This window comes from Halichoerus grypus, chromosome 11 (genome assembly GCF_964656455.1).
Source record: "Halichoerus grypus chromosome 11, mHalGry1.hap1.1, whole genome shotgun sequence".
Classification (NCBI taxonomy): Eukaryota; Metazoa; Chordata; class Mammalia; order Carnivora; family Phocidae; genus Halichoerus; species Halichoerus grypus.
In genome coordinates, this window is record NC_135722.1 from 69,251,510 (window position 1) to 69,277,945 (window position 26,436).

A 26,436-nucleotide genomic window follows, 5' to 3' on the forward strand; every position below is an offset into this window, starting at 1 on the left:
GTTAACTATAGAGATTCTGCCAGCTCAAGGGTTATTAAGAAGCTGTGGCTAAATGTGAACTCAGATAATAGTTTTGAAGTCTCCAAAACATGTACATTTTGCTGGGAGACTAGCATAGGAAATGTTTTTTGTTTTTTGTTTTTTTTTTTTTCTTAAAAAGTGTTAAATTCCTGGTTTGGAAGTCACAGAACTGCAGCAGAGCCATTATAACAACTCATTCACAGTCAGAAATAGCTCCTAGTCTTCCTGATCACTTGCTGGGAACAGCAGAAGCTTGGGAAAGACTTTTACTAACAAGGATTTGCACATTTGGGGATTTACTGTTTTTCTTTGCTTCAGTCAAATCTCATATGATTTTCCTTTGCATACTCCCTCTCTGTTCCCCACCCCTCACCCAGAGAGATGCTTCTTCCCAATCCACATAGGGTCTTCTCTGCCCCTACTCCTCTCCCAAAACAGAAGAGTGAGTGGACTGCTTAGATGGTCCGTATAACTTGATCAAACCAGGTCTTCTTTTTTTCATCCTGGGACCAAACTGTCCTGTAGGGTCACTTTTTTGAATCTCAGCATTTCACTGTACTTTCCCCTTCCTTTTGGTCATGCTGGTCCAACTGAATTATCACTGGGCACCAGGAACAGACTGTTTTCAAGGAAATTCAATGAAAATAGGTACCCAAATGAATTGTGAAGTTCATATCCTAGCCCTAGAATGAATATTCAGTTCTCCTTGTAGATTTATTACTTGGAACCTGGTATTAGAATTGGCAAAGAGATAGAGTTAGCATCATTCCAAAATAAAAGATCCAAGAATGCATTATGAATAATATTATGTATCATACAATGTACTGAATGAAGTGGCAAAGGGTGCAGAAACATAGAGAAAAATACATCTTGTTCTCCTCTAATTGGATAAATTATTTTTCTTATTATAGTTTATCATAATTTCATATAGAATTATCAGATGGCAATTTGCATTGAATTTTAATTTCTGATTTATTTTCTCATAAGGTAGTGTACTTTTTAACGAAATATGTTACTAAAAATTTAGAAGAGGAATTTGATCATGGAGAAAGTTTTTAAAAATATTTTTCTATCGGTCAATACAGAATAAAATGGAAATCAACCTAAGGGTTTAAGAAACAAATTTAAAACTTAGATAGTAGAGTATATTTGGAAAGGTTTCAATGTTTAAGAAATCAAGATGGTAATCCCCAGGTGAATGCCACCCTTTTCAAGAGGATTGAGGGGTGTTAATTCTTCAAAATACTTAACATTTGTTTTTCAAGTAGAGGCAGACATTCACTTTCAATGAAACCATAAAGCTTAGTTAAATTCACTGTTTCATGAGTCTCATAATATGTGGGTTTCAGGGTGCTCTGATGACGTTATTTTCAAATCTGGCATGGGAGGTTTGATTTTTGAAAATTTATATTTTACTAAATTAATGTGTGCTTTTAATATTTTATACTGGGAGATTTGATTTAAAAATTTAAGAACAGATATCAGGAAAGTCAAGCAGTATAATGTATTATAACTTTTAAAACTGGGGAATGATAAATTATGCCAATGGATATATTTCCATTTCTCAATTCCTTTTTTAAAGTAGATGTAAAATAAAAAATCCAAAATAAGGATATTGAGCTAAAGAAAAAGGTTTCATTTATTTTTCTTTCTGCTAAAAATATACTTCTGCCTCATAGCAAATCTTTTTCATAAGGCCATCTTTAGTATAAGGCTAGATCAACTAAACTCTAAATTTATAGGACACCTCCTCCTTTTATTACTATGCTTATTTAAAAATTAAAAACGAAACCAAAACGAAACCAAAACAAACAAACAAAAAAAACATTTGGCACCTGAAGATAGCTGTAATGGGAGGAAGAAAGAGATGACAGTGGATGCAGGTCTTGAGCTATGAATTCTACCTATATGAGCCTATTAAAGCACATGTATTTCTATTATATCTTTAGATTTCTTTTCTGCAGTATTTAAAAAGTGACAGTATGAAGTGCACAAAATCATATTAAGAATTATTTTAAAAAGGAAATACTAATAATTGCTTTGCCTCTTTTTGGAATGGCTAAGAAAAACTGTGGTGGTTTATATTCATTAAGGTTCCTCTGTTTTAGTATTCTGTATTGCTTTGAAAAATCTACATTTGTCATAGTTCATAGCTGCCCTATTTAAGCAGCCAAGAAAAGTTAAAATCACTGCTCACTGGCATAGCTAAATCTCTGCTAAGCCGACTTGACACAGCTTAAAATTTCCAGTGTATTAAGATTGTGTTAACTTTTTGAACAACAGTCCCTTCGATCATGACGCTGTCTTCAGTGGGTCTACAGACCATTCTTCCAGTGGTGGGACTTGAAAAGAACAGAGGAGCTCTTTGTGCATCAGGTTCTCAAAGGAAAGGAATGAAGAAGCCCAAATGCATATTTTAATATTTTAGCTGGCAATGCTAATGGAACAGCATTCATAAGGAGGAGTGGCCACATTTCATGAAAGAGATAGCCAAGCTGGAGCTCAGGAATTATTATTATTATAAAGAGAATTTCCAGCTACACAACATACCCCAGTGAGGGAATTACAAAACAGTATTCCAGAAAATATTTTTTTGCTACTCCAGTATTGATTGGCAACATGGTGAAATAGTCAAGAAATCTTCCACTGGTTTTCTTGGTTAATGGAGGTGAATTGAAATAACTAGGTGGACTCCCGGATGCAGGCTTCTGGAAGAGGATTTCAAACCAAATCGGAGAGGAATGTCTCTGGTAAAAGCCCTACACACGTCAGCGCAGCACTCATTATCCAGTTGTGTGTTATGCATGGGACACACTCACAGCAACGCCTCAGTAAATACTGGGCTCAAGGTACTGCTTTTCAAGGTCTTTACAGGACAGAAAAAAGAAAGAAAAAGAGAGAGAGAGAAAGGTTGACGTTTTGGTCCCAGATTTTGAGTTTGTTAGAAAATGTACATTCATGTTTGGTGAATCAAAGAATCTTCTGGGAAAAGAATTAAAGTAAACAAAACTTTTTACAGTTGCTTATTAACTATGCTTTTCCCCCTCCATTATGCTGTTTCACACTCATTGCTTCCCTAGAGCAAAGCACTTGGTATGGAACTGGTTCAACAGACTCCTTGTCAGCCCTCAAAAAGATAAGCAGTGTTTCTTAAAAGCCCATGTTTTCTAAGGCCACTAGAAGAAAATCTGCCAAAAGTTTGTAGTTGGTGTCTTCGTCGGTTGATGTTAAATAGCACTATTAATCTCATGTTTCCATTACGGGTGTACTTGGCATCTTCCACCTCGGGTCTTAACCAGGCAACTATGCTTGTCATGTGTCTACGTGAACGCGGGAGGTCACGGCTCCGTTAGCGGAACCCAGCGTGGTTTCCAAGGACATTCACAACGACGAGGAGCTCTGAGTGTAATCTCTTATGATAAGTGTGTCATATTTGGGAGACGAGGGGATACAGAGGGCCGACTCCGACACTGGCGAGTTGGGGGTGGTACTCCCCGAGTCCACCGAGTCTCTAAAGGGGGACGGCGGGGTGAGAGCCACCAACTCTTCCAGGTCCGGCTTGCCGGCCGCAGCCTCGGGCCCGGCTGCCGCCGGGGTCTCCCGGGCAGCGCCCCCTGCCGGCGGGGCCGCCGCCGCCGCCAACGCGGGCTGCGCGCCGCCGGTGACCTCGATGGCGGGCAGCGGCTGGATTTCGGCGAACGTCGTCATGGTCGTGGGCAGCTGGATCTCTTTGGGGATCAAGTAGGACGAGCAGAGCGGGGCGCCCACGCCGGGCCCGGGCGCCGAGGTGGACAGCATCATGGAATTGAGCTCGCTAATGTTGGCCGTGAAGCGGGTCACCACGCTGCTGATCTGCTCCATGAGCGAGCCCTGCGAGGAGCTGCTGCGCGCCGCGGGCTCCGAGTGCAGCGACGGCACGTCGTCGTCCGTGCGGCTGGCCGAGCCCGCGCGCCGGCTCAGCGTGCTGATGGGCGATGGCGAGCGCGGGCGCGCGGGCGCCGGGAAGTGCTCCTCGGCTTCCGCCACGTCGTACAGCGCCTTGGGGCCGGCGTCCGGGGGCTCCGGCCCGCCGGGGCCGCCGCCCCCGCCCCCGCCCCCCGCGCTCCCGCCCGCGCCGCCCGCGGCCCCCGCGCCGCCGCCCGCGCCGCCCGTGCCGCCCGCGCCCAGGCCGCGGCTCTCCGTGCTCTTGGGGAAGGGCTTGATGACGGCCGTTTGGTTGGGGTTCTCCTTCTTGTTGATGTGGATGGACAGCCGCTGCCACAGGTGCTGCCCCCGGCTGCTCTTCTCGTTCTGGGCCCACGTGACGGATTTTCCGTTGGAACTGCGGAGAGAAGGGAGACCAGAGGTGATTCGAAGGTTCCCCAGTGCTGGGTGATGGGACTCGGATTGGGAGGGACTTTTCCTGGTCTTTCAGGAAATAAGGCGTCGGAGGACACCACGGGCAGAGATCTTGCAAGTGGCCTTCGGTTTATCATTACCACGAAAGTGTGTCGCGGGGGATAGTAGGAAGGATAAAGGATGGAGGTTATGGAGATTCCGCAGCAGTTCTGAGCCCACCGGGAGTGCAAGGGCTGGTTATGCTGCCGAGCTAGAAGCCAGGGTTTACAGTATTGGGGCGGTGTACAGAAGTGCCTGGTACTGGGCAAGGCTTCCTGAAGTTGGCAGCCTCGGAAAGGATACCTTAGACCTGGGACCTCAACTCACCAACTCAGTCATCAGAGGGGAGGGAAAGGGTACGAGTCAAGGGTTACCAGGAAATAGTCGTTCCGGGTCACTGTTTTATTCTGCACGCCAACCATTGGTGTATTTGACTAGGGATTTCTGTCGCAACTCCTGACTTTGAACATGGTTTTAGTTATCCTGGCTTATCTGCTGGGAAATAGGAATTCAGTGAACACATACACAAATTTCTAATTAATTAGAGCGTTTCTACTTCACCCAAATTTTCCTCACAAATTTGTTTTTAGGCCTAAAACTTGAATAACAATTCTATGAGGGAGCATATTGCCTTTGGCACCAGCATATTGATTTCCCGTTAGGGTCTTGATGAGTGTTACCTGGTTCACTTGACTTCTTAGGACCTTTCTCCCTCCTGCCTTTCCCCGAGCAGTCCATTTTGGTTTCCACCCTGGGGTCTGACAGCTGCTTTGATGAAGATACAATTGGTGCTCACCCTCAGGTGCCGACTGTGTCCTTCTTACCATTAAATAGGACACAACTTCTAAAACTACAGACCCTCTATCAGGAACCTCACTAATATTCAGAGGATGTGGCCTGACCTTCAGGGATGTTCTATGGAGACCCTGGGGGGATTTCTCAGCACAAAGGATTCCAAGATCTCTGTAACTAGGGGGATCTCTTTTGTCCATACAGCTCTGTCCTAGGTGCTATGACCAAGAGATCACCTTGGGCAGTTTATGAACAAAAGGTTTTGGCCACTCAGTTTTCTCATCTCAGCCAGGGGTGATGAAACTTAATCATACATAAACTCGTCTAAGGCATTTGTCAACTATCCCAGGCAGGACCCCAGGAGATTCTGATTGTCTGGATTTTACACGCCCTCCATCCCCAAAGTGATGATGCAGCAGGTGTTTCCCAAACTGAGAAACTAGCAGGAAGCTCTCCTTTCTTTCTGGGTTCCCATTGCTCCCTTGGCCTCCTTGCTGGAGGGCTGAACTGCTTTCGCCAGGCAGGGGACTGACTTGTATCTGGAGCGCACATGCCTTGAGCTTCCAGACTGCAACTGCCAGATCCACTCTGCCTGAGACACCTACTCCTTTGATAACAGACCCATGTTTCTGCAGCTGCTATGACAGGATGCTTCCTCTTTCCCATACTGCTTCTCATTTCTTCATCTGTCCCTTTCTTCTTTGTGGTCTTCCTTTTTCTGCTTCTTCCTCTTGAGATCTCATTCCATTTAATCTACCCAATATTTTGCAACCTGGTATCATTCAGAATTCTGGAATGTGATAATTCCCCCACCCCTGCCCCTCTTCCTGCAAAGGATGGATAAATTCTTTCCAGGTTTGGAGGTTGCTGTGCATCCCCAGTAGCAGAATGGGCCCTGCCAACCTAACTTTCCTTTCTAGGAGAGTTTCCGGATTTGTTTCTACATTTTTGCATTAACCTGACCTGCCACCTTTTATGTTTTTAGTGCATTACTTTCTTCTTCCTAGGTGTCTACTAACTTCTGGAACACGGCACAGAAGAAATGGGCCGGACTATTTATGGGATTTCATTGGGAGGATGGTTGCCAACAACCCCTTTTCTCTCCTACCAGCAGGATAAGAAAGAGGCATCTTGGGAAGGACAATTAGTCTTTCAGGTTGCTGAGGCAATTTTTAATACAAAGCATGGGCTAGAAACTAGAAGCTTAACTGGATTTATCCTACTAAGCTTTACTATAGAAAGATTCTTGCTCCCAACATAGAGAGGTTTTGATGGAACATAACTGTGGGTATTGATAGTGACAGTCTTTGGAGTCATATGTTGTAGTGCCTAAAAACATGATGGCAGATTGAAAAGCGTTTGGATGAATGTGCGAGAGGGAGGCTATCCTACCCAGCCAATCTGCACAGAGTACTGACATTTTCTTGGTCATGCCTTTGCTCATAATGTCCATGGTCCTGTAGGAGAGAGAGCACCAATCGGCATACCAATGGAAATGGATGCTGGAGACACCAGAGAATTGGAGGCCAAATCTGAGTACTTCATTTCATTCCTTGGGTCATGAAAGGTTTTTTTGTTTTTTTTTTTTTTTTTTCCAAAATGGGAACTTTTAATAAGCATCTGATGGACGAATAGGATTCTTAAGCTAGCAGGACCATTGTGTGGTATCCTGGAAAGTGCAGTGGACAGAGGAACCTAAAATCTGTGTTCTAATCCTGGATCTGCCAGCCTTGATGCTTGGAAAATAATGGTCTGTAAGCCTTGGTAAAAAGCCGAGAGGATATCATTTAGTGAAGGTGGTTGTGAAGATTCAATGAGACAGTCCAGGTCAAAGGTTCTTGTAAGGAGAAGGTATCTAAGAGTATTAGTTTTTGCATTCCATGTGAATACTGCATTTCAGAAAATAAAAACAATATACTCAAGAGGTTTTGAGCTCTGGCTGAGAAACAGAGAATTCAGTGTAAAGTAAAATATTTTATGTGGTAAAGCCATAAAATATTTTTGGTTGTTCCATTGGGTTTGGTCTGTGGGACTTTTTCCATGGTAAGTTATCTACTTGGTGATCCATCCACTTCACTAAATTCTACATTATTCCTCTTCCACAATTTACCTCTTCCTGATATGCTCTTTCATGGTGCTCCCTCCTCTCTATCTCTTCCTTCCATTTTGACTAAACTCTTCCTTTTTTTTTTTTTTTAATTTTACCTTAATTGCTTTTTCTTGAGAGAAGCTTTTCTGACCCCACCTGACTAGGTTAGATTCCTAGAGTCCTTGCATTAGGCACTTAATAACAAGGTATGTCTGCCTCATCTGCTGGAGTGTTCTGAGGGTAGAGGCAGAGGGTTATTTGTTTCCTGTTATAGCCATAGTACCCAGTGCGTGGTCTAGAACACAGTATGTGCTCAATAATATCTTTGAACTAATAATTGAGTGGATAAGTACATTTCATTTCAAAAAACCCATGCTGAATTGTTTTTGTTAGAATTACGTTTTAAAAATAATTCAATATTAAAAATCAATGTCAATGAAATTCTATTTATTTTCTCTTATGGATCTACCTACTTTTTATATAACTGTAATCAGTAGTGTTCAGTGTATGCAAATAAAAAATATTTCATTAAGTACAAAAACACAGATCTTCATATCTCCTATGAAAATTACAAAGGAACTATTTGTTCCTTCTTTGTAATTTTATACATATATGTTTAGATGTATATGTGTATGTATGTACGTGTGTGTGTGTGTGTGTGTTCTAGTGAAACTTCTCAGTGATGAAAAGGGTAATTTATAAAGCATAGGACCTCTGCAGACCTCACCATCAAGTCTTCCAACCAGTTGAGATAAAATCATCACTGTTGCTGCTGTTGAGATTTTTTTTTTTCTTTCCTACATCAGGATTATACATTTGCCCTCAGGGCCCTGAGGTAAGAAAAGGGAAAGCGAACTTTTCCTTACCTGTCTATAGCACCTGACCTTCCCCACTGAATATTTTAGGCATTAGAAAAGAAGGAAAGAGGAATGGAGAGAGACGGAACAGATGGTTTGCTACATCTGGAAAGGACAGTTTGGCCAAAAAAACCCTGTAAAAACTCTGTGCTCTGTCCAGGCACCAATTAACCCTTTGCCAAATATAATACTATGTAATCTAATGTTCTTTCTACTATGACAATTGGTTCTTTTCTGGCAGGGAGAAAAAAGCATTTTGATAATGTTGTTTGAGGGTTGCATTTTTTTGTTTGTTTTTTGTTACAGTTTGTGTTTGCCAAAATGACACCTTCTACCTTTGTTCTCAGAAGTCTGTTCTTCCTTTTTCTATTCCATGCGTGACACATAAATAATTTATTCACTTTAAGCAGGCTCTGAATGTCAGCTCAATGACCTCTCCCAGTTTCTCTATTCACCTGCCAAAACCTGTAGGAATTAGCATTCTGCCACTGCAAACCATCATTAGGAGGCAAATGTTAATAAAGAGAGTTTGACCATCCAAAAAGTCTATGGAATTTAGAATTTTTGTGTTCATTTTAAATGGCTATCGAATAAAAATAAAAAACTTTTAAAAAATGGCTGTTGAATGACCTGTGTGGTTCTTTCCTGAGAAATTGTTTAGGGCTTTATTAAGGCCATATAAATAATTAAAATCCTCAGAATATTTCACTGAATTAAAAAAAACTATGCCTTTATCCTCTCTTTTGTTACATGGTTTAGGAGTACCTTCGTGAGTTGTACAGATCTAAGGCATCAAAATAATCAAATATATTCTTTGAAAATTAGCACATTCTTTTCATGAAAAAATTATCTTCATTACTAAACCTCTCTTGTTTATGATTTTGAGTTGAGAGGCAGCCAGGAGAGAGGAACGGTAAGATTATGAGCTTCTTAATACAAAAAATATTTTAAAAAAATTTTAAAAAGCTTGTAATGTCACTAGCAAATACGTCTTTGGAATGACTTCAGAAAATAGGCCAGTAAAAGAATGTCATGAATTAAGAATATTATAAGCTGGGCGCCTGAGTGGCTCAGTTGGTTAAGCGACTGCCTTCGGCTCAGGTCATGATCCTGGAGTCCCTGGATCGAGTCCCGCATCGGGCTCCCTGCTCGGCAGGGAGCCTGCTTCTCCCTCTGACCCTCCCCCCTCTCACGTGCTCTCTCTCTCTCTCATTCTCTCTGTCTCAAATAAATAAATAAAATCTTTGGGAAAAAAAAAAAAAGAATATTATAAGCAGAAAATTTCCAATTGCAGTTCCATTTCCTGCACATTTTCTTAAACTTTTGCTTGCCATAATTTGCTTTGAATTACAAAATATGGAAATAAGGTTTTTAAAAGATAATGAGGAATTTGATATTGTTTATATTCAGACACTCTAAATTAGGTGGAATAATTTCTTTCTGAGCCTTGTCTAAAATCCGACATCTTGATTTTGACAATTACACTGAGAAATACACCATAATATATAAGAAAATGGCAGAGTCATCCATATAAATTTCCCCAGTTACAGCATAAATGGATATAAATATCCATCTTGCTGACAAAAACAAGTTAAATGGCCGTGATGATGTGTGCATTAGAAATACATATATAGATAAAAACACTTGAGTAAATGGAAATGAATTACCTACAGTGACACAATCGAAGCACTATCACCTTATATTTGCATAGTGCTTTATAAAGTACTTTAGGAACACTGATTGTCAAAGGTAGATAGGATCAATGTCTTGGTCCTCCTTTCAAACATGAGAAAACTGAGGCTCAGTGAGATAGGCGATTTGCCTAAAGTTAAGCAGTTAGAAAATGACAACATGGAACCAATACCATCTCATGATTTCCAATTCATTTTTCATGACAGGACACCATCCATATTTGTTTTTTAAAGTGAGCTGTCATTTCATGGAAGAGAAGCCCTCAGATGTTACCTGGTGATGATATGCATTTTTAAGTCGATCAGTTAGTCATTTGATTTATATTCTCTATCACCGTATGTCTTTATTCTTCTTAATCATATACTTTGAAGTCTCAAGAAAGCACCCTACATCATTCTTTGGTTGTTAACTCAAACAGCACAGGTTGACCAAGCACTTCTACTAGTCAAGGATAAGGACGATGCCTCAATGATGAAGGCACTTATTTATACCACCATATAAATAAATATCATATAGCAATTTTCAGCCCATCTTCTTTTTTTCCCCATGCTGTGATCTAGTAAAAGACAGTTGTCCTGTGTGTAGCACACTTATTTTCTCTCTTATTTTGGCACACCATTAAATGAGAATGTTGTAATTTCAAGGATAACTATTTTGCAAATTTTGGCATTTCAGCTAATATTGTAACAAATGACATGTGATACCTCTGCAAATGATTGTGACTGATCAGTATTTTTTGGTACTGTGGTGGAGAGTTGCTGATATGAGACTTCCCTCCAAGAGGGCAAGAGAGAAGATGCACATAGAAGGCTAACAATATGAGTTACTCATAGTATTTTGATAGAAAGAGGTTATTTTTCTTTTCCCTGAGTCCTTGAAAGAAGGAAGCAGATGGGCATGTGGAAGGGTGCTGAGGACAAGGAGAATGAGAGATTGTGGAGCATGGGAACAAGTAGCTTACTGGGTAACTGTAGGGTACAGATCACAAGGGATTCAAAACTTCACAAGAGCAAGAAACCATTTCTAGCAGGAGGGGAGTGGCCAGGGAATGATGCTTGCCTCCAGAAGACAGATTGTATCTACACCTTGAAAAATTAGTAGATTATGGCAAAATCCAATAAGAGCACTAGGCATTGCCCTCCAGGAAAGATAGCAGTGACATAAGTTCAGGAATCCACAAAGGATATTCTAAGATAAGCAGTAGTCCTGTGTGGGGATGGATAAAGCATCAGCAGGTAAGAGTTTGGACTTTTTTGTCCACTATAAAAGTGCTTTGTGGCCACCCATGACCTGCAAGGATCTTCTTTCTTTTCCTTTCTTTTGCTATTTTAATAACTCATTGGTAATTAACCTTGGACTTCTTATCAGTGTCTGGAAAAGATAGGTGGTCTAATATATTTGACCAGAGAGATGGTCTAATTATTAGATACATATGTAAACTACATACTTGATCAATAAATGAATGAATATATAAAGAAATACTCATGAGTTCTTTTCTGTGTTATTCTTCATCTGTAAGAATTCTTTTGTGTTATTTAATCTTTTAGGTATTCAATATTTCTGGAGCTCAACAAAAACAATTAAATGTAGGAATCATGCCAAAATCTTCTTTAAAACCTCACTGCAGATTCATCCATTGACATTACTCCTTGTCTGCCCCAGTGCTGGTCCTACTTCAGGAATATGTTAAGGCCTAATTAATATCTGTTAAGTTAATTAGTCCTTCAGGCAATAAGGAACCAAGAAAATTGAACAAGCAAAAGAGTGGTGTCCAGGGTAGATTTAAGAAGCTGTTTTCAGGGGCACCTGGGTGGCTCAGTTGTTAAGCATCTGCCTTCAGCTCAGGTCATGATCCCAGGGTCCTGGGATTGAGCCCGGCTTCGGTGGCTCCCTGCTCAGTGGGAAGCTGGCTTCTCCCTCTGCTCCTCCCCCTGCTTGTGTTCCCCCTCTCGCTGTGTCTCTCTCTGTCAAATAAATAAATAAAATCTTAAAAAAAAGAAGCTATTTTCATAGCGCAGGGGACACAGTATTAAGATGCTAACAGATGTGGAAAAAATGAAGGCAAAAAGGAATATACTGATCTGAAGACTGCTATGAAAGAAAAAACATTTGTCCTTGTCCATTGGTATTAGAGGAATGCAGAGAAAAGTTGCTCACTGGGGAAAGAAGTTTCAAGGAAGGATTTGCAAATAAAGTGGAGATTAACGAGGCCTTAAAGCCTGGAGAATGTTAAAATAACACGGATAAACAAAATCCAATTAATACGTGTGTTGCATATATGGCAAAGCAGCTAATGCCACATGCTCAATCCCAGGAAACCCTTCCAACAACCTGGTGGGGTGGACTTCTGCCTCTGTTTTAAGTAGCTGGGAGCGAGCTGTGGCTGCCTGCGTCTACGATAATTCCCCCAGAGAATGTCACTTGCTAGGCATTTAGTCCTTAATAAAATCCTTGTGGGACGAGAACCACTTGGCCCTATTTTAACTAGGCTTTGGTTTAATAGGATGCCTTTTCAACAGGCCACAGTCCATCCAGGGGTTATTAAAGTGCTCTGTGCTTCTAGCTGCTGCTTGCCCCACATCCTCCTAAGGAGAAGGCATCTTACGAAGGCCATGACGCAGCAACATGTGCCAAGCAGAGGCAAGCTGTTGGATCACCACAGAGTTCTCTTTCTCAAGTGAAGCTATTTTTTTAAATCTAAAATTCAGTAACCCGAACTCAAACTTCAAACTAAACTACTCCTCGTACTGAGATGTAAGTTCTAGGCTTTAGTTGAGGTGCTTCAACTAAGATTGGAGAATGTTTTTTATCCAAAACGGAAATTATTTTTTTCCAGCAATTACTACAAAGCCCAGATTACAATTTCATAAAGAGAGAACAACAAAAGACACAGCTATTTTACGTCCCTTGGCTGATGCTGCCGAGAGGACTTGGTGGAGGAATCCAGCTTGATTTAAAGCTTGAATAAAACGTGGGATTAGGATTGATGACTAAGAAGAGGAGAATCCTGGGATGATAATAGCTCCCCCTGGAATAGAACTTCACACCTCACAAGGTGTTTTCATCTGTTTTATTATATTTGACCTTCACAACAGCTGTCTAACATAACACTTACTGCATGGTATTTTAAATCACTTATTTACAAGTCTGTTTCTGCACGAAGCCTGGAACACTCCAAGGGCAGTGACTATGTGCATTTCCTATGCTTGGTATGGTGCCTGGTGCAGAGTAGTGGGCTGGGAGTATCAGGGAAATGAAGCAAATTCTATCACTTGAGTGCCTCATATAAACATATTATTAGGGATGCCTGGGTGGCTCAGTTGGTTAAGCTGCTGCCTTCTGCTCAAGTCATGATCCCGTGGTCCTGTAATCCAGTCCCGCATCGGGCTCCCTGCTCAGTGGGGAGCCTGCTTCCCCTTCCCCTCCTTCCCCCCACCCCGCTCATGCTCTCTCTCTTGCTCTCAAATAAATAAATAAAATCTTTAAAAAAATAAACAGATATTATTAACCTGTACTATAGATGCAAAACCTGAGATAAGGAACTTGTGCCCAAGTCAAATAAAAGGCAAAATACTGCCCCAAATTGGACTTTAAATCCAGAGTCATTGCCAGCATGTCATATTGTCTGTGCGCTAAGGACACACCAAAACTAAAGGGCTAACAAGACACATCCTTACGGAGCATCCAGGGAAATGATAACACCCAAGTCTGTGTCCATAAAATGACCTGATAATAAATTCCAAAGCTCTCTATTAACATTGACCTGAACATTGCAGAGATGAATACCGAGGGAGTGGAGAATAAGAGAATGTCCCAGGATTGTGATAATGGTTGCTGAAAAAATGACTTCTGCTTAGAAAAAAGATTCCTTATGCCTTATGCATAATAAGTGATGAATTAACATTTTTAAAAATAAATAATCCTTATGGTAAAGAATCCATTCAAAATGACTCATGAAACATAGGATTAGATGAAATAGTGATTCAAGTTTCCAGAGCACTTAGCTCTGCTGAATAGTTTGCCCTTATTTTGGTATTATCCACCTAATGGGAGTATGGCAATAAGATTAGGTGGACATTGCAAGATTTTATCCATATTTTGTGGTGGGAGTAAAAGTAGCCAGTATGCCTCTGGCATTGACTTCTTCCTCTAGAATACAAGAATTTGATAACTCCAAGGCTGCTCCTTTTGTGGCCTTAGTTCTATCAGAGACAGTTCTGGTTCCCTTCTTCCCATTTACAGGAAATTATAAGCTATCAAATCTTTTGTCTCAAAATATACACAAAGATGTATATTTGTACATAACTACTAAATTATCTTATATATGTATTTCATGGGCAAGGACAGCAGCCTTACAAAAGATTTTGACCAGCTCCTTTTTTTTTTTTTTTTTCACCCAACAAAAAGGATGTTAGACAAGAAGAGGACTGAAGGAAACTGAGTGCAGAGAGCTGGGGAACCCAAGCAGTCCCATTACTATGTTGTATTATGCCACATATGTATTATGTGTGTATTATGCCAGGCTGAAAGAAGAAGTAGAATATACTCACAGCAATTAGTGATTCTATTGGAAAAATAAGCAAAGGAAATTAGGAATCTGGTTTATATTTTTATATTTGTGGCACTTACTAAAGTTAATCATTTCTAGTCCAATCACAAGACATTAGCTGAACCCAGTTTTTGTCAGACTTACAAAATATTTCCCTAAGAAATTTCTTATAATAAGATTTCAGGAATTATTATAAGTTACTCAAAAATCTATAACTTTGTTCCTTTGTTTTCTTTTTTTAAAGATTTTATTTATTTATTCAAGAGTGAGCAAGAGAGAGAGAGCACGAGTGGGGGAGGAGTAGAGGGAGAGGGAGAAGCAGACTCCCCACTGAGCAGGGAGCCCGATGCAGGACTCTGGGATCAGGACCTGAGCCAAAGGCAGATTCTTAACTGACTGAGCCACCCACGTGACCCTGTTCCTTTTTTTTTTTTTTTTTTTTTTCTGATCAATATGCTTTTATAAAACTGGTTGGCAAACTGTATAGAAAGTAAGAATGACCATAGGTGGTTCATGAATAAATGTCTCCATGGTCAAATAAATTAAGTAGATTTAAACAGCTTTCTGTGGAACTTCTCAAGTCTGTCTGCCTGCCTTCCTAACTTCATTTCCTTTTCTTCCTTTCTCCCTCCCTCCCTCCCTCCCTCCCTCCCTTCCTTCCTTGTTCCTCAGAGTGCTCACCTGGTGTGCCTGGAGGTGGGGCAGAGGGAGAGGGAGAAACAGAATCTTAAGCAGGCTCCATGCCCAGGCATCCAAGCCCCCCTCAAGTCTTTGTTTTGTAAGCATTACTGAAAATCTCCAAGAAGGACATATAGCATGTAGTATTGGCTACACTAATTTCATCCATACTGTCACTTCTGCCTTTTCTTCTCTCCTGCTCATGGAGAATCTCTTGCGCTTAGTCTAACGTTCTTCAGAATATAGTTTGTGAAGTTTTCTTCCAGGGATTCTAAAAACCTGAACTTGAAACTGCATCTCATGTCACTTTCTCCCTTCCTCATTCAAATCTAGGCCTTATTATCTGGATCACAGATATAACTATACCTTAATGTAGCCTGCTCCTCCAGTTTCCATCAGAATGAGTTTTATTCCTTTACTGTCAGGGGCACGTGGGTGGCGCAGTCAGTTAAGCATCCAACTCTTGGTTTCTGCTCAGGGTCTGATATCAGGGTCATGAGATTGAGCCCCAGGTCAGGTTCCACCCTCAGGATGGAGTCTGCTTGAGACTCTATCTCCCTTTCCCTCTGCCCCTCCCCTCTGTGCGCTCTCTCTCAAATAAATACATAAATCTTTAAAAAAAAATAAAAGAAAAAGACTGTCAGTTTTTGCCTTAAAAAACCTCAAGTTTAGTGGGAAGAGACAGGTGACCAGATAATATGCAGTATTGGAGGTAAACTCAAAATACTTTAGAATTATGAGTTTGGGTGGATGTAAAATAGATTGTAAGAATTTTGGAAAGGTTTCAAAGAGGAATTGACATTAGATTTGGGTTTTGAAAACTGAGTAAGAGTTTGCCAGGCAGAATAGGAATGGGGGTTGGAAAAGATGGATTCAAGGAGCAAGGAGGGGCAATTCAGTTGGAGACACAGCATGTGTTAGAGTGTGAAATTGTAGAAAGGAGTCAGTGTGTTTGGAGAGTGGTAAGAAATTTGGGGTTTCTGGAGAAGAGAACACATGTGCCAAAACATGAATAAAGGTTAAGAGTTAGAATAGGGTTAGTGTGTGAAGGTCCTTGAATGCATGGGTTTGGATTTTATCTCAGGTGGCAGATATCATAGTGGCTAGAGCGTGAATTCCAGAATCAAACTGAGTTTGGTTCCAGTGTGGACTTTATTGTTTATCTTTTTAAAGATGAAATAAGAGATCATAAAGGTAAAGCACTTAAGCCAGTGTCTGGTGTATCTAAGCACCCAGGGAGAACCATGGGAGAACATGGATTTTATTTTATTTATTTATTTTTAAAGATTTTATTTATTTATTTGACAGAGAGAGACACAGCGAGAGAGTGAACACAAGCAGGGGGACCGAGAAAGGGAGAAGCAGGCTTCCCACGGAGCAGAGCAGGGAACCTGATACTGAGCAGGGAGCCTGATGCGGGGCTTGATCCCAGGACCCTGGGATGACCTGAGCCAAAGGCAGACACTTAACGACTGAGCCACCCAGGTGTCCCAGGAGAACATGAATTTTAAAGCAGAGAAATTATATCATTGAATTAATTTCATTGATATTAGTAGATTTTATTGTACATACTTTCCCAGAATTGACTGTTGAGAGAACAACCATGTTGGCAGGTGGAGAATGGAAGAAAAGACCAAAAAAAAAGGACTTTCTAAGCTGAGTAGCCTTGGGTAACAGTTATACTAAATAGAATCTATTGAATGCCTGCTAAGTGCTGTGCTTGCATTATCTCATTTAGTTTTCACAGCATCATATAGTAAGGGAAGTGCTCTATTATTATCCTCATTTTGCAGACAATGGAGATTAAGGAGGTAAAATGGTGGCTCGAGGTCACACTGGCTAGTGCTGGAACCAGGTTTTAAAGTCTTTGATTTCAGAATTTTCACTAAATCACTCTACTGTATAGATTATTTAATATCCCTGGGCCTCATTTTACTCATCTGTACCATGGAAAGATCATTCTTGGGAGAATTTAGTGCATAACCAATGGGAAGGGACTGCTACAGTGTTTGATGCATAGTAATTACAGCAAGGGTAATAACTGGATATTGTTATTTGCTTTAGAACATCTCTAATTGTAAGTTAGAACATTAATCTGAAACTGACTTTGGGGAGGAATGAAGAGAAGACTACTGCAAGAGTCCTATCACTATGAAACTAGCTGGCTTCATACTGGAAAGACAGAACGTTGCTCTCTGTGGCTCTGAATTTAATATAACTCTGTGTGAAGTCCTTTCTGAACACTCAGTTCAGGTTAATATTATTTAGTTTCTATTACTCTTAATTCTATTTGCACTGGCATAAGCTGTAGTTTTTGATATCAAATGAGGAGTTAATGGGACACATAAATTTTCCTGTGGGACAGGGGTTTCTGTTGCATTGCAATTATCTGTTTTTTCTGACTCTGTTCTCCTGTGGACTACAGACTTTCAAGGGCTCAGTCAAGTCTTTGTCATCCATTTATCTCCAGAGTCTTTTAAGTGCTTGGCTCATGGTAGGTGCTTAATAAATGAGCATTACATGAGGGAAGAAATAACTGAATCAAAGAAAGGCAAAACAGTCTTAACACACACATCACATTTTGGGATTGCTTTTCAAATCTGAGTTCCTCATGCCTATGACATCACCATTACCAGATTCTCTGAAGGCTCTATGAAATATTAATACTCATTAAAATTAGATGCTACACCTACTAGGTGAAAATCAGTTACTCAAGTGATTGGGGATTAATACATCACCTAACTGATATCATGACATTGCAACAGTAAGAATAACCACATACCACCCTCCTTCCTTCAAGCCCTGGAGGGGGACTATAGATCTATTTCATTTGATTAGGGAGCATTTTTCCAAAGAGAGACCCGGAGGCTCAGAATGTCTGTGCCTCTCCTTCACGGGGTACAACATGAGCACTTCAGAACGCAGACTCCTTTGAGCACTCCGATAGAATGGCCTGGCTGAGACCAGAGATAATAACTTTCACTGTTGAGGTTTTAGCCATCTCTGAGGTGGACCATCTCAGTGTGAACTCACACGAGAATTCCCCATTCTTAGAGCACCTCCCTGTTTCGGACTCTCTTTCACTTCTCCTGCAATCAGGAGGTCTCTGCTCTGAAACACACTTAGACTGTCCACTGTGGAAATATGAAAAGATGGCAAGTTATGCTCAGTTCCGACAGAAGGGGAAAAATTCACATAAAAGGAAAACAACAACATGATATTTCAGGAAGCTAGAGTGTTAGGGATACATAGAATGTTCTTATTCCTTTCCAAATGTGGGGGTGGAGGCAAAAGGGAGAAGTGAGGGAGTGTCTCTAAGGCCCTGTCATTATTTCAGGGAAGATGACAGTGTTCAGCTCTAGGGCTGCATGCACCAGAAAACTTTCTCTCTCTGCCAGGTAACTTGGCTCTGGAAGAATCAGCCCAGGCATAAATTCTCCGGGTCCTGTCCTTTGCATAAGTTTCAGCATAGAAAACATAGGCAAATGAGATGCAGGGTGACACTCCAGGGTTTCTGCAATTGTTTGAGCTTCCCTTAGCCCCTCCCTGGGACAGTTGTTTGGTTAAGGCCACAGAACCAGCCCAGATGTTTGCAAAGTAAATATGCTTGACTCTGACTCTGGGAAGCAACTGGTGGGGGTGGGGAAGAGTGGGAGCTGATAAGAAAAAGGGCCTCAACAGCTGATGCTAGAAGTATCTGTAGAAGTCCAATAGTGATTCTTTCCCCAGCCCTTCTATTCAGTTCCAGAGGAAGCACACTGGGATTAACTGCTGTAACCTCTTATTTAGAAATGGTCTACATTGCCGTTGTCTCCTCTCTGATACCTTTTCTCTTAATATTCATTTTCAACTTATTTCTCCCAGATAAATGTCATTGTGTGTGTATGTGTGTGTATTTATATAAACAAATATGAAGTTGGAAAAAAAGATTTGACAGTCTTAGACATTTTGGCCCCTCCTTTTATGGGTCTCTAGGCATTTTCTCCTCCCTAATGGAAAACTCTCTTAGAACACTGAAGGACTCACTTTCCCTCCCGCATACTTTCACTCTCTTCTATCAGGTTTTATTTAATGCTAAAGAAATGGGAAGGAAGAAAAAGTAGGAAGGGAAGACCATTTGTCCCCAATGAATTATGCTTATCCATGGGGCTGAGGTGGTCATTCCAACAGAACTATCCCTATTAGTGCATGCAATAGTCCCCTGGGCTTACCTGGATATATAAATGTAATAAGCCTTGTCATTACGTTGGCAAACCAGTGAGGAAACAAAAGCTAACTATTATCTTGCTGTTGTAGAGAAACTTGGACTATTCCCAGTGTAGATACATTGAATTGCTGTCTCTATAGATCTGGACCTGACCCAAGGAATAATGGTCTGGTTGACCTGGAGTCCCCTTATCCTTTGTGTCCTACTATCTCCTATCCATCTCCTCACCCATATTCAATCAAGACTGCAAATCTAATCGTTGGGCTGATTGGATCTAAACACTCCCAAGAACAATGCATGACACAATGGAGACCTAATGTTTACCACAAATAGCTCCATGTCATCTCCTAGATGAATGGATTATTCCACAATCTCAGTTTATGGATATAAATTGGAACGACCTAGGAAACTTGTTACAGTACAGATTTTGTCTCAGTACATTTGATAGGCAGACAAGTTTGGGAGGTCTAGTCCTAGACAATTGCTTCAAATCAGAAGTCACTCTGGACAGAGCCCCTGTATTCATTTGAGACAGTCATTTTCACCTTGTCCAGCCAACTCCAGTGCTGTTTGACTGATTTTCAAGGACAGGAATTCTGGCACTTTGTCATATGTGAATGGAAGGAAACCAGTAGGCCCAATAGTGGTCTGTTGTGTTACTCCCACAAAATGATCCATTGAGGCTTATCTTCTGGACACATTGAGATCCAAAGATGGCTGTATAAAGGGATCATGGGCAGAAGGACATCAGATACACTAATGTGCACACACATATATATGCCTACACAGGTACACACGCTCTCATTGCCTTGGACAAAGCTGGCCAAGCTCTTGGCCAGGGCTGCTCTAAATGATTGGTCAGACTATATGCTACACAGTTCCAGGTACCATTTTCACAGACAGCAACATGAATTCCACTGCCCCCCTCCAGAAATTGTGCCATGTGGTGGTCCTTGGAAAAAGTTAGACATTATTTTGAAAGCCAGAAGGAGCCTATTACAGAGGAAGCAAATACAATGGTTGGGGTGAAAGTTCAACAGGGCTCCACAGGATTATCTTCTTGCCGTGCAGATGGATCCCAAGTTCTGCTCTCAGTACACGCACACACACATGTACACACTGTACTTCCTGCACCTCCCCTTTTCTTTCACCCAGGCTGACCTGCAGGAGCTTCCCTTCCACACCTTTGTACCACCGATGGATGGGGAAATGCCACAACAAAGTAGAAGTAGAGAGTTAGTTCATGGTGAGTGAGTCCCCAGCTCAAGGCTCCTCCGACATTCTGAAACTGTTTAATGCCAATCTTGACAGTACTTGTCTCCAGAGCCCTTTTCTTGAAATGCGGTCCCATGCAATAAAGCACGTTCATTTCATGCAACACAGCTAAGTTGATGCTTATAGTTCTAAATAACCCAGTTGACTGGGCATAGCTCAGTTGGGAGTGCCTGGTAGGAAGGAACATGCATAGCGCAGCGACAGGGGGTGTTGGCCACCAGACACAGAGAAAGAAAGGAGCTGCAAAGCTATGGTAGCTAGAGGAGGACTAGCTTTCCAGATTTCAGTTCATGAAAAGCCTCTTGCCTCGACAGCTCACTAGTTTGGCATGGCATTTGACCTTGGCTGTAAGATGATGTTACACTGAAAGGAAGTCAGATTAATTCCCAGGTTTCTCTGGGGTCAGGGCTGGAATCTTCCCTCATTGCAGTCCCTCCCTCAGAACCAGTCCTAGGCTTTTGTATTTGTTTTGACAACTGATTGGACAGTCCTGAAACGTGAATTGCCTCCAATCTCTTCCACTTTGCAAACTCCAGAAGCATTTGACCAGTAAGTTAAACTCCATGGGAGAACTGAATGTGAGCTAAGGCTTCAGACATGCAAAGCACAGGACCCTGGGAAACAGCAGCATCTGGGACAGGAGGCTCCCATCACTTCACATGGGGATGGCATGGGTTTTGCAAATCAAACACACACAGAAAACCAGTGGTGGCCCCGGTTGGACACACTGCATGGGGGACACAGTGGAGCGAGGACCTAGACCAGGGAGCCGCCTGTTCCTCTAGCTTGCGGACATTGAGTTCACACCACCTCAGGCCACTCACAGTTTGCTTACCTGCTCATTGTTGCTCTCCCACCATTCCCCACACTCCCTTTGGGGGTGAAACACTCTATTTCCGACTTGTGCTGGGCCAGTCTCCTGTCTTTGTACCTGGTAAGCATGAACAAGGACAGGAGCAAACAGAAAGATATGATTGTGTGCTTAACTGGCCAGGCTGAGGAAGAGCGGTGGCTGCAGAGGGTGGTCCCATGGTAAAGCGGGCTTCTGCTCTTCCCTGCAGCGGCTGACCTGTAATACGTATTAGATGCTTGTGATGGCATATGGATCACGTTGGGCATGATTTTGTTACTGCTTTTTAAACCACACATGATCTACCCTTCTACATGGCCTATTACTCTATACTGTCAACACATTTAATAGTCAATGGTAAAAGGAAGGCAATTCCTAGCTTCTAAGCAAAAGATTAATATCAATAAATTAGAATTCATTTAGTGTTTACCATGCACCAGACATGGTGCTAGGATTTTACCTAAATTTAATCCTGGCAACAATCTGTGGCAGAGGCTCTGTTATGATTATATCCATTTTACTGAAGAGAAGAAACCTAAAATTGTAAGGATTAAGTAGATTGATCAAGGATTTTGAACACAGGGAGTCTAAGTTTAGAACCCACACTTTTAGTCATTGTAATGTGTTGCCTTCCATTGTGGTTTTTTTTTTTTTTCAAATTGTTCTTTTCATTAACAAAGCTTTGTTGAGTGGCATTATGTCTGAGCATTATATTAGAGCCTCATGATGCCAAAAGAGAAGAGATGCTTCTTGGATGTAAGACGCTCATATAACTATTAAGCTCAAGTTGAACAATCAGTATTGGGCTGCCTGCATTGTGGTGGATAGCTCAAACAGCTTTTGTATCAGAACTGGCAATTCACCACACGTAGAAGGTACTAGATGTTTCATCTAAAATAAGTTGTAAGGTTCCCAACATTAGTCTGCTATATGGACAGTTTTCAGAGACAACATACTTTCATAGAAATAATCTTTTTTTATCCATCAGTTTAAGCCTGTAGGTAACTAAAGAGGGTACAATTATGCTCATTTGCCACATGAGGACACTGAGACTTAATTTAACTGACTTGACCAACATCACAAGCCTCACTGGTAAAGAATAACTGTTAGTAGAGCTGGCAAGGGCCCAAGACTCTTAAGGTTTATTGCCTTTTTCCTTTCTAAAACTGGAGCCTGATATGATGCCACTTCATCCATGCCCCTGGATGAACAGGCAGTGATAAAGTGACTTGGTATTAGAAGACTTGTTTACCCTTGGTATAGTCATCTTATCCGTAAGTTTCTTTTCTTGCTGTCTCAAAATTAATATGAAATAAAACAAAATGCAATAAAAGCAAAGTCATTATTAGTCCTGGATAGAGGCCTTTCTCTTAATTTTCTTTTCTTTTAAGATGTTAAAAGTATTTAGTATTTGAATAAAAATGGCTCATTAAATCAAGCCAAGTGGATGGAATGGATTACCTTATTCAATAGACTTTAGTTGAGCATCCATTTAATTCTAGACAATGCACTTTGGCCTAGAGATATAGAGATAAATAATCCATAGGTCCTGCTTCACAGAGTTCACAGTGTAGTGGAGAAGGAGGGGAAGAAGGAGCACGTTGTTTATCAGTTTCAGCCAATGATCAAGAGAGAGGGCCTTCTGGAGATTTCTAAGAACAGTTTCTCTTTCTTTCTTTCTTTCTTTTTTTACTCTTGGCAAACAAAACACTGGAAATCATGCTATCTTTTTGCTATGGACAATTGTCTGGTATGGTACTTAGCAATGCTACACACATGTTGTAGGCATGAGAGAAGGTAAGCCAACATTCTAAAAAATGGTGGCACAGAAGATTAGAAGAATGTAGGTCCTAGACAATATCTCTGAGCAATGGAATTAGCCTGTTTCATTTCAGAACTTCGTTTTATGTGAGTCTTATCATGTCAGCCACTTTGGATTAGGTTTTAGATTCTCTGATGCCAAAATCCTCCTAGCTTTTACTTTGCTTTTGTTGCTTTCTCTACCATAGCCGAGTCTGAGAATTTCTAAGGTTGTTTATAGCATTAGGTTTGGATATTTATAAGTTCTCTGTGTGTGTATTTATGAAGACCCTAAAGAAGCAAGTTACTAACAGATGCTCTAGTCTTACCTAATCATTTGTCTTCTTTTAAATATTATTCCCTTTTATACATACTATTGTATATAAAAAAGTATAAGAATCTTCCTAGAGTTAGATTTTGTATAGGAAGAAAAAGAGGGAGACAGACTGGGTAGAACAAAGGATTATTTTCTCAATAACCCACACTTAGAGAATACCTAAACAAATGGCCCTTATAACCATGGTACAAACACCACTGTTAATTTACTGGAAGCCATGCTAATTGTAGTCCTAACCCATGTAATATGGTGATTTATAAGTAAAATATATATTTGGTTATTCAGATGACCAAATATAAGTAATACGGATGACCAAATATATATGAGAATATATATATATTTCTTTGATATATTTGATCTTCTTCTACTGTTCCAGGCTCAAGGTTCCCCAAACCCTTGGAATTTCCTAAGCGTTGAGAGTCACAAAGATGCCTTTTGTTATGTTAATAAGCTGAATCCTGAAAGCACTTAAGGATGGGGGCTGGTTGCCAGTGGATTAGAGGGCTGGAACTTCCAGGCCCACTCCCTTGCCCTGGGAGGTGGGGGAGGGGAGGTGGCCTGGAGACTGAGTTCAACCACCAGTGGTTGGTGATGTAATCAATCACGCCTTTGTAATAACACCTCCATAAAACCCCAAAAGGACGGGTTTGGAACGTTTCTGGGTTGCTGTACACATGGAGATGCTGGGAGGGTGGCTCGCCCCGAAAGGGCACAGAAGCTCCACATACCTGCTCTATGCATCTCTTCCATCTGGCTGTTCCTGAGTTATGTCCTACAATAAGCCTGTGCTCTGGTAAGTGAAATGTTGCTCTGAGTTCTGTGAGCCATTCGAGGAAATTACTCAAACCTGAGGCGGAGGTCATGAGAATCTCTGGCTTATAGCCAGCTGGTCAGAAATACAGGTAACAACCTGACTTGCAACCGTCTCAGAAGTCCAAAGAGGGGATCGTTGGAACCTCCAATCTACAGCTGGTCGGTCAGAAGCCCAGGTGATAGCCTGGGCTTGTGACTGGCATCAGAAGGGGTCGTGGAGGGGGGACAATCTTGTAGTACTGAACCCTTAACCTGTGGCATCTCCAGGTTGAAAGTGCCAGAATTGACTTGAATTATAGGATACCCAACTTCAAGAGAATTGCTTGTTGGTGTGGGAAGTGCCCCCCCCCCCACACACACTGGAATTGCATCCAGGAAACCAAAGTAACCAGTTACTCTGGGTTTAGTGTTGCATTTTCCAACTGATTAACTAATGGGCACTATCACAACTCAGAGCACTGATGAGTACTTCAATAAAGCTTTTGGTCACATGTTTGCAGCATTGGCCTCGGTCCGCACGGATTTGCCAAAGATTTTCCTCAATCACCTTTCCTGTCACTAGACTAAGAAAGTGTCAAGAAAAACAAAATAAAGAATACCAGTCTGTTTCCCTATGTGATCATCCCTCACCTCGTCCAGTTACAGACCCGTGTAAAGGTGGTCCTGGCTTTCTGATGATTTTGGATTTCTCTTCCAGTTGCCATCATGTCTGAGCTTGGAGCCAGATTTTATTTCCTAGTTTTTCCTTTGCCTTCCTGGCTTTGGACAGAATGTTTCTGCCTTTAGTTTTCAGTCACTGTTTCCCTTTCCTTCTGTCCCAGTATGGGCCTTCCTAACAGCTCCCCTCTGTCCCAGTATGGACTTTCATAACAGCTTTGGAGACATCCAGCTCTGTTCCCATGCTGGCTCCTCAAACACCAGCCTAGCCTCAGCTTTTGGACTCCAGACACAATTCAGATCAGACACCTACCTTTGGGTAGTATCCTTAGCAATCATCTAAAAACACAGTTTCTGATTTTAAAATGTATGAGGCAGAGTGCAACCCACAGCATTTTATATCCCAGATTTATTGCCACATCACCTTTAGGATTATCCTAATTTTGGATGCTGACAATGATAAACTAAGGAGAGAAACTATGATATACATTTGAATAGTATTTCTAATATCTTAGACAACGTTTCCTGTACCATTTGATTCTCTCAACAACCAATTATTATCCTCATCCTTCAGGAGAACCTGTGGCTCAGAATGCTTTACAATCTGGCCAAGTCTCCATAATGGCCAGTCACAGAAACAGGCCTAGAAAACATATGTTCTACCTCCAAACATCATACTTTTTATTAACACCTCACTCCTTTTTTTTAAATGTATTCCTTTTTTTTCTTTTTAGATTTTATTTATTTATTTGAGAGAGAGAGAGATAGTGAGAGAGTGCACAAGTGGGGAGGAGAGGGAGAAGCAGGCTCCCTGCAGAGTAGGGAGCCCGATGCAGGGCTCAATCCCGGGACCCTGGGATCATGACCTGAGCTGAAGGCAGACGCTTAACCGACTGAGCCACCCAGGTGCCCCAACACCTCACTTCTTAATGTTATTTTACACTGAAACAAACAAACAAACAAACAAACAAACAAACCTTTTCTAAATAATCTGATAGCCCATTTGAGGGACGGAAAATGTCATACATGAAGGGAATAGTGTGTACTTAATGCAGGTGGGCTTTGAGTACGTTATAGACCTATTGTTTTTTTCAAAGGTCAAATTTGACTACACCATGGCCAAGTAGGACAGATCACCCTCCAGGCCCCCTGCTAACATGGAAACAGACTGCCATTCCTCTGACTGGAGTTTACCTACAAGGGAATACACAAAAATCTAAACGCCAAAGAGGCATTGCAGAGAACAGCTGTTGGTCGGTATTGATGTAGGGGATTCTGCGCCGTATCAGAAGATACACAAGATGAGGTGGTAGACTTTTTCAACAAGTCTGAAGTGTTACAGAGAGAAGTGCAGGAAATCCCAAGTCAATCTTCCAAGTCAAATTGCTCAGGGGAGAATTCTAGCTGAAGACAGAAGGGAAGTCCTTACAGATCTTCACTTT

General features: G+C 41.4%; 1 protein-coding gene across 3 annotated transcripts in view; it reads right to left on the reverse strand.

Annotated features, from left to right (window-relative positions):
- Nucleotides 1-310: 310 nt before the first annotated feature.
- Nucleotides 311-26,436, reverse strand: part of GRM5 (glutamate metabotropic receptor 5) — a 552,376-nt gene continuing 526,250 nt past the window's right edge. For 2 of the 3 annotated variants that reach the window (XM_078058659.1, XM_036081919.2), the window contains exons 9-10: nt 21,373-21,468; nt 311-4,342 (exon numbers count right to left, since the gene is read on the reverse strand). In XM_078058659.1, coding sequence (XP_077914785.1) covers nt 3,403-4,342; nt 21,373-21,468 — 1,036 coding nt within the window. In that variant the 3' untranslated portion in view covers nt 311-3,402. The remainder of the gene's footprint in view (nt 4,343-21,372; nt 21,469-26,436) is intronic. The other variant, XM_078058660.1, reaches the window with a different exon arrangement.